The sequence below is a fragment of the Physella acuta genome, unplaced genomic scaffold, assembly GCF_028476545.2.
Source record: "Physella acuta isolate Inbredline_101_S28 unplaced genomic scaffold, ASM2847654v3 ptg001597l, whole genome shotgun sequence".
Taxonomy (NCBI): domain Eukaryota; kingdom Metazoa; phylum Mollusca; class Gastropoda; family Physidae; genus Physella; species Physella acuta.
In genome coordinates this window covers 42,695-52,677 of record NW_026733111.1, presented here as the reverse complement: position 1 = coordinate 52,677, position 9,983 = coordinate 42,695, and the positions used below count along the sequence as shown (strand labels likewise).

The window sequence follows — 9,983 nt, the reverse complement described above, 5'->3', positions numbered from 1 at the left end:
AATGTTTTGAGATATTATTTACTGGCAATTTTTTTGTGTGAGAAGGTTTCATAAAGATTACGATAAACAAAACAAATAAACGTAAGTGGTCTATACATACAAAGAAATACATTTATCTAAATTGTTACAAGCAAGCATGCATAGATAGATACACACACACTAATACCCTTACATACACTAAATAACACAAACCACAAAACATTTTATATACTGCATTGTCAATTTTTTTAAAAACTATGTTGTCGGAGTTGTGTCACTAGCTTTCTTCGTCTCTCTCTCTCTCTCTCTCTCTCTCTCTCTCTCTCACACACACACACACACACACACACACACAGACAAACACTTATTTAGAAAACGCAACTCTCTGGAATATAGAGTTCTGAGAAATCAAGTGGAGTTGAGCTTTGTGATATTCTCTTTCTCTCGCTGGCTCTCTCTTTCTGTCTCTCACACACACTCACAAAGACACACACACACACACACACACTAAAGAAGACGACCAAAAACTTAGATTCTGTACCGATGACTCTTTAGAAATGTTGTCAGCATGCATCTATGTGACTATGTCTCCCGTCTTTCTCTCTATCTCTCTTGCTCCCTCTCTCTCTCTCTCACTCACACAAACCCACAACCTACTTTAGATTCTGCATTGTCGACTCCTTAGAGATATTTTCGGCATGCTTGTCTGTGACTATCTGTCTCCCCCACTCCCCCCCCCCCCCACACACAAACCTACTTTAGATTCTGTATGATCGACTCCTTAGAAATGTTGTCAGCGTGCATGTCAGTAACTCTCTGTCTCCCCACTCCCCCCCCCCCACTTCCTCACAAACACACACACACACACACACCAACAAAGACCGCACACAACCTACTTTAGATTCTGTATTGTCGACTCCTTAGAAATATTGTCAGCATGCATCTCTGTGACTCTCTGTCTCCCCACTCCCCCCCCCTCACACAAACCTACTTTAGATTCTGTATGGTCGACTCCTTAAAAATATTGTCCGCATGCATGTCTGTGACTCTCTGTCTCCCCACTCCCCCCCCCCCCACCTCACACAAACCCACAAACCTACTTTAGATTCTGTATTGTCGACTCCTTAGAAATATTGTCAGCGTGCATGTCAGTAACTCTCTGTCTCCCCCCTCCCCCCCCCCCCACACAAACCTACTTTAGATTCTGTATGGTCGACTCCTTAGAAATATTGTCAGCGTGCATGTCAGTAACTCTCTGTCTCCCCCCCTCCCCCACACACACTCACACAAACCTACTTTAGATTCTGTATTGTCGACTCCTTAGAGATATTGTCAGCATGCATCTCTGTGACTCTCTGCCTCAGCTCCTTAAGCTCCGTCTCCATGTCTCTCACCTCTTTCTTCATCCTCATCTGTGACTCACCCACCTCCTCCTTGTAAGAGGCCTTGAGTGCCTCGTACTCTCTCGCTTTGCCCTGAGGATAATAAAATATTTATTATTGTGTGAGTCTTGATTTATGTACATTCAGAACTGACTGTCTGTGTCGCAGGTGAAGTAATGTATATCGTTTCGTGCATGTCGGTTAAGTAATGTTATCTTTTCCAACTTTTCAGTCAGGTTATGTTTTCTTTTCTTGCCTTTCGGTCAGTAGGTACTACGAGTTCACATCTTCCTTTCAACTCTGCTCATACAATTTAGTAAGTTCTATATTAAGCCCCCCCCCCTCCACATTTCTTATTTTCATAACAGATATGTAGACCCAGGGGTCCTGCAAAGTCTAATTTGAGAGCCGAGTTCGTGATTTTCTGTAATTCTTAAGAATTACCGCAAAGACAAGCTCTCCCGTAAGGAAACTTGAGATCGCCTATTTGATCTGGGGATAAGTAAATAATCTGTTCAGAACTTCGCCTGAACATTCCATGATAAGAGATGTGTACATGTCAGTCCTGAGTGGGCTCAGTGACAAGATTGTGGCAGGAATTCACCATGCTAAACACCATGCATGGAGACCTGCTAAATCCTTCTACCACATACCTGTGTCATTCTACAACACACCTGTATCATTCTACCACACACCTGATTCCCACTACCACACACCTGTATCCCACTACCTCACACATGTATCCGACTACCTCACACATGTATCATTCTACCACACACCTGTATCATTCTACCACACCTGTATCCTACTACCACACACCTGTATCATTCTACCACACACCTGTATCCTACTACCTCACACATGTATCATTCTACCACACATCTGTATCATTCTACCACACCTGTATCCTACTACCACACACCTGTATCATTCTACCACACACCTGTATCCTACTACCACACACCTGTATTCTACTACCACACACCTGTATCCTACTACCACACACCTGTATCCTACTACCACACACCTGTATTCTACTACCACACACCTGTATCCTACTACCACACACCTGTATCCTACTACCACACACCTGTATCCTACTACCAAACACTTGTATCCTACTACCAAACACCTGTATCCTACTATCACACACCTGTATCCTACTACCACACACCTGTATTAGTCTACCACACACCTGTATTAGTCTACCACACCTGTATCCTACTACCACACACCTGTATTAGTCTACCACACCTGTATCCTACTACCACACACCTGTATCCTACTACCACACACCTGTATCCTACTACCACACACCTGTATCCTACTACCACACACCTGTATCCTACTACCACACACCTGTATCCTACTACCACACACCTGTATCATTCTACCACACCTGTATCCTACTACCACACACCTGTATCATTCTACCACACACCTGTATCGTTCTACCACACACCTGTATTCTACTACCACACACCTGTATTAGTCTACAACACCTGTATCCTACTACCACACACCTGTATTAGTCTACCACACACGTGTATTAGTCTACCACACCTGTATCCTACTACCACACACCTGTATCCTACTACCACACACCTGTATCCTACTACCACACACCTGTATCCTACTACCAAACACCTGTATCCTACTACCACACACCTGTATCCTACTACCACACACCTGTATCCTACTACCACACACCTGTATCCTACTACCACACACCTGTATCATTCTACCACACACCTGTATCCTACTACCACACACCTGTATTAGTCTACCACACACCTGTATTAGTCTACCACACCTGTATCCTACTACCACACACCTGTATCCTACTACCACACACCTGTATCCTACTACCACACACCTGTATCCTACTACCAAACACCTGTATCCTACTACCACACACCTGTATCCTACTACCACACACCTGTATCCTACTACCACACACCTGTATCCTACTACCACACACCTATATCATTCTACCACACACCTGTATCATTCTACCACACACATGTATCCTACTACCACACACCTGTATCCTACTACCACACACCTGTATCATTCTACCACACACCTGTATCCTACTACCACACACCTGTATCATTCTACCACACAATTATCCTACTACCACACACCTGTATCCTACTACCACACACCTATATCATTCTACCACACACCTGTATCATTCTACCACACACCTGTATCCTACTACCACACACCTGTATCCTACTACCACACACCTGTGTCCTACTACCACACACCTGTATCCTACTACCACACACCTATATCATTCTACCACACACCTGTATCATTCTACCACACACCTGTATCCTACTACCACACACCTGTATCCTACTACCACACACCTGTATCCTACTACCAAACACTTGTATCCTACTACCAAACACCTGTATCCTACTATCACACACCTGTATCCTACTACCACACACCTGTATTAGTCTACCACACACCTGTATTAGTCTACCACACCTGTATCCTACTACCACACACCTGTATTAGTCTACCACACCTGTATCCTACTACCACACACCTGTATCCTACTACCACACACCTGTATCCTACTACCACACACCTGTATCCTACTACCACACACCTGTATCCTACTACCACACACCTGTATCCTACTACCACACACCTGTATCATTCTACCACACCTGTATCCTACTACCACACACCTGTATCATTCTACCACACACCTGTATCGTTCTACCACACACCTGTATTCTACTACCACACACCTGTATTAGTCTACAACACCTGTATCCTACTACCACACACCTGTATTAGTCTACCACACACGTGTATTAGTCTACCACACCTGTATCCTACTACCACACACCTGTATCCTACTACCACACACCTGTATCCTACTACCACACACCTGTATCCTACTACCAAACACCTGTATCCTACTACCACACACCTGTATCCTACTACCACACACCTGTATCCTACTACCACACACCTGTATCCTACTACCACACACCTGTATCATTCTACCACACACCTGTATCCTACTACCACACACCTGTATTAGTCTACCACACACCTGTATTAGTCTACCACACCTGTATCCTACTACCACACACCTGTATCCTACTACCACACACCTGTATCCTACTACCACACACCTGTATCCTACTACCAAACACCTGTATCCTACTACCACACACCTGTATCCTACTACCACACACCTGTATCCTACTACCACACACCTGTATCCTACTACCACACACCTATATCATTCTACCACACACCTGTATCATTCTACCACACACATGTATCCTACTACCACACACCTGTATCCTACTACCACACACCTGTATCATTCTACCACACACCTGTATCCTACTACCACACACCTGTATCATTCTACCACACATGTATCCTACTACCACACACCTGTATCCTACTACCACACACCTATATCATTCTACCACACACCTATATCATTCTACCACACACCTGTATCATTCTACCACACACCTGTATCCTACTACCACACACCTGTATCCTACTACCACACACCTGTGTCCTACTACCACACACCTGTATCCTACTACCACACACCTATATCATTCTACCACACACCTGTATCATTCTACCACACACCTGTATCCTACTACCACACACCTGTATCCTACTACCACACACCTGTGTCCTACTACCAAACACCTGTATCCTACTATCACACACCTGTATCCTACTACCACACACCTGTATCGTTCTACCACACACCTGTATCCTACTACCACACACCTGTATCGTTCTACCACGCACCTGTATCCTACTACCACACACCTGTATCCTACTACCACACACCTGTATCCTACTACCACACACCTGTATCCTACTACCACACACCTGTATCCTACTACCACACACCTGTATCCTACTACCACATACCTGTATCGTTCTACCACACACCTGTATCCTACTACCACACACCTGTATCGTTCTACCACACACCTGTATCCTAATTTCACACACCTGTATCGTTCTACCACACACCTGTATCCTACTACCACACACCTGTATCCTACTACCACACACCTGTATCCTACTACCACACACCTGTATCCTACTACCACACACCTGTATCCTACTACCACACACCTGTATCATTCTACCACACACCTGTATCCTACTACCACACACCTGTATCAACTCGTTCTTCTCTCGCTCCATCCTCTTGTATGCCTGCTGCAGCTTTCCCAGTTGGTCCTGATCCTTGGACCATCCGTTCTGGACTTCTTCCAGTTTCGATGTTAAATTCTCGATTTCCTGTTGTAGAAACGAAATTTACATCACTTACAAATGTAGATACAGTGTATGCAGAACAGTTGTTCCTAACTTTTATGGCTTTACTTAATATGTTTATTCATCGAGCCCTTCTTATAGCGAGAATTAAATATATAACTATGTTTTGAATTTGAAATAAGTTATAATTTACAAGTGCACAAAATAAAAATAAACAAAATCCGATCACAAATCATGTTAGTCGGCTGTGTCTTGACCGAGCTGTACCCCTGAGAGTGATTCACTGAACCCCTGGGGTTCGATCGAACCCATAGTTACAAACCACTGATAAAGAATACATAATTGTATCGTCCATTCTAACTTGTTACATTGACTAAATACAACTTTCAAAATACTGGTAACACCGAAGCTACAATAGAAAATTCCCAAAACATTAGACATACATATATATAAAGTTAAGTTCCCCTTTCAGACCTAGCTACCAATAGAGAAGATTGAGTAAAGTTCTTATGTTTCTTGACCTCGGCATATGAAGGGATCGTGTAGTCAGCATTACGACCAGCCGCCTTTACTTTCCCTAGCTTGTCAGGTGCCCATTAGAGCTGGGTGGACTCAGAGACGTAGTGAACTCATGAATCCGGACCAAGGCATTCGAACTAGCAATTTTAGAGTTCTATCTCTCGAACACGTCGACCCAGTTTGAAAATATACAGTAAACTTTACGGGTCGACCATAATAGACGTCAGCTTTTTTGACGATTTTTACCCTCCCCCTCCGTCACACGTCGTCACAAAAAGCCAGACCGCCCCTCTAAAATGATGTCACACCTCAGCCTGCAACCCCCCCCCCCCCCCCCCCTCAAAATTGCTGTTGAATTTTTCTTAAAACATCGATATTTTTTTTCCAAAATCTTGTCAGAACTCTGTCAACATAGAGTATTTTGATCAATGCATATTACAATTTATTAAAACCTTTTTCTAAAACTCAAAATAACGGCTAAAACTCGTTTTCTAACATTGCTTTTTTTTAATGCAAAAAAAGAAACGTCACACCAGACTTTTTTTCAACGGGGGGAGGGGGTGAGATCTTGAAATTCTCGTGTGAGGCGGACTCAAATTTCCATGGGGGGGGGGGGGGGCGGACACTGTTAAAAGTATATATGTTCAATATAAATTCAAATTCGTTCGGGAGAGGGGGGGGGGCGTGTAACTTCCGCCCCCCCCCCTCGAAGAGATGCCTGTTAGAAACTCTGATTTAGAATCCTCACTTAACGTAGTCAAGAAACACGACTCTGGTACAGCTAACGACACGACTTACCTCCCTCAGCTCTGCCTCCTGTAGCCGGATGTGTTTCTGCTCACGCAGCAAATCCTCCTTGGCGGCGTCCAGCTGTCTGACCAACTCATCCCTCTCCAGCCCCAGACCCTCCATGTTCCTCAATTTCACCTTCAGAGCCTCGTTTTCATCTTTCACGTTTTTCACCTCCATGCACTGTGTTAGGTATGTATTGAAAAAAACAATAGAATCTATATATATATAATTCTCTTCTTGGAGACGCTAGAAAACAAGCTGTAAGCGGGCCTTGCAGTCCCCTCTCTTCATCTCTAGGAAGTCAGGTGAGCTGTGGTTCACGCTAAATGTTTACAATCGTAGAGCCGGGTTTAGTGGCGGCTATTAAGGGCAGATAATTTAGTTTGAAACGATTTTAAACTTAGGGGAGGTAACTTAGAGGAGGCTGCTTTCACACTGATAGTGTTTTAAAGCAAATATTTTCGGTTGCAGGATTGGTACTGTCGAATTCACAAATTATGAATTACTGAAAAGTAGAAAATAAAACAACTAAATAGCGGCGTATGAGATGTCGTGGGTCGGCTCCTGGTATTATATTTATACAAATAATATAGGTCTATTTTAGCCGGTAAATTAAAATCGATTATACCCCACTCATCTTTAGTCCCCAGATTAATTACCGCCTTGGGAATTAACCCCTCTCTCTATACAGATTACATATTATAGTTATTTTTTTCTATATCAAACTAACACTAATTATAACGCTATAATCTCTAGCCAAACCTTGTCAATAATTAACTAACAGGGGGAGGTGGATAATGTCCTATATCAGTTCCTTGGGTGTGGGTACTGTATAATGGTGTAATTGACATAAAGGGGTAATGTCCAATTTAAGTGACAGCGGTGTCGGATGGTGGAGTATACGAAGACTAATCCGAAAGTCTCTTGTTCAAATCCGGGTTCAAGTCAGTGGAACGTCTCTGATTAAGGAAAGTAAAGGGGAGGATGGGGAAAGTGCTGACCAATTTATCCCTTAAGCGCCGAGGTCACAGAAACAGGTGAACTCTACTTCACTTATCCCATGAACTGTCAGGTTTGAAGAGGTACTTCGATTTACAATGTCCAATTCCCACATAAAATAAATATTCTTACGTAAATTTAGGCTGATACATATACATATATTTAATAACATATTATATAAGATAAGATAATAATAATACACACAGTTATGTTTATGCATGTCCAACCTATGATTTTTATATTTTTATGTTTTGCTCGCGGAAATGACAGCGCACTAGAACTTGAACCATAGCTTCGCCGCTTACAACCCTTGATACGCAACTGACAACACTAGCAATACCACCCCACCTACACCACTGACCACAACCAATTAACACCCGACTCACATCTTCCCTCGTGACGCCGTAGCTGGCCATATTCTTCAGTTCCTGCAGCTTGTTCTGTAGCTCCGAGTCTAGAGCAGTCAGCTGGACCTGCTTCCTCTTGATGTCGTCATTCAGCCTGTCAACCTCCTTCAGGGCGCTGCCTTTGTTGAACTCCAGCACCATTAACTTGGACCTGCACACACGGAGTTCTTCTTTTTAAAAGTTTGTTCTTATAAAAATGCCTGCAGTTGCCTACTACTTAGTCTCTTATCGATTTCTTTTGTTTTTTTAGTGTCGGTTTTAAAGGAAATGGTTAGCGTTAGATGGGTACCTAACTCACGTTAGGAAAAGTAAAGGCGGCTGGGCATATTGCTGACCATATTATCCCTTCATATTCCGAAGTCACAAAAATGTGAACTATACTTCATTTGCCCTATGGATCGTCACGTTCTAAGAGGAAACTTTAATAGTGTTAAGAATACGATCAGTTGTTGGTGCTATACAAGGGTTAGGGACATTGCTTTGAATACGAATTGGTAAAGGATTATCTATGGATTATGAGTAGGCTCGGGATCGAGGTAGGATAACAGTCAGACTTATGATAATGCCTGTGAGGTGGTTAAAATTATAGCCACACCTGCACTTTCCTAAATATCCCTGTGTAAATGTATGTGTTTATGATTTAGGATTATGATAAGGCTCAGGATAGAAGTAGGAAAAGAGCTAGACATATAATACGCCTGAAGTAGATTGTTAAAAATATAGCAACACCTACACTTCTCTAATATCCCTGTGTAAATGTATGTGTTTAGGATTAAGGATTATGATAAGGCTTAGGATAGGAGTAGGATAACACCTAGAGATTGGGTCGTGACTGGGGTAGCAAGGGTTAAAAATATAGCCACACATAGACTTTCCTAATACCCCTTGTGTTTAACAAATTTCTGTATAAATCCTATTACCCATATTCCTACTCAAATACTCCATCTTGTTTCGAATCATGTGTACAACGTGTCAGTATACAACTATGTTCCTAAGAGTTGCTAGGCAACAGGCTCAAGTTTGACGAGACTTACTTGGCGTCTTCAGTCATCTCCCTTGTGTCTATCAGAGCTCTCTCTGTCTCGGTTAGGTCTCGTCTGGTCTTCATCAACGCCTGTCTCATCGTGGTCAGCTCGGCTAGCTCAGCCTGGGGAGAAAGTGTTAAGTTTTTAGGTTAGCTAGCTCCGACTGTGAAGAGAGGGTTAAGTTTTAAGCTCAGCCTGCGGAGAAAGGGTTCTTCTTCTTCTTCGTTCTTAATTGAGAATATGGTGGAGGATTTAGACCTCAAGTCCAACTTCGTGAATGAACCGGACTGTGGTCTCCAGATCAGCAGGGGCCCCATATAATTTTTCCCTGAGTGGGGTGAGCAGGGGCCAGTGTCTGAATCGCGCCTGGCTATACAAAGAACATTCCTGAAGGACGTGCTCTGTATTTTCTGGGGCCTTGCCACAAGGGCACATTTCGCCACACCCAACCTTTAGTTTTTTATGCATGTGTTGATTTAGTCTGTTATGCCCTGTTCTAAGTCGAAAGATTATGCATTGTTGTTTTCGTGTCAAATTATAATAACCATCATCTTTATTGTTGTGAGGGTGTGTGTCAGACCACATTT

At 43.0% G+C, this 9,983-nt stretch overlaps 1 protein-coding gene across 1 annotated transcript in view; it reads right to left on the bottom strand.

The window, feature by feature from the left end:
• Window positions 1–1,275: 1,275 nt before the first annotated feature.
• Window positions 1,276–9,983, bottom strand: part of LOC131929101 (myosin heavy chain, clone 203-like) — a gene marked incomplete at its 3' end in the record, with an annotated part of 51,368 nt that continues 42,660 nt past the window's right edge. The window contains exons 3-7 of the mRNA XM_059285294.1: window positions 9,406–9,518; window positions 8,351–8,522; window positions 6,972–7,145; window positions 5,553–5,678; window positions 1,276–1,454 (exon numbers count right to left, since the gene is read on the bottom strand). Coding sequence (XP_059141277.1) covers window positions 1,276–1,454; window positions 5,553–5,678; window positions 6,972–7,145; window positions 8,351–8,522; window positions 9,406–9,518 — 764 coding nt within the window. The remainder of the gene's footprint in view (window positions 1,455–5,552; window positions 5,679–6,971; window positions 7,146–8,350; window positions 8,523–9,405; window positions 9,519–9,983) is intronic.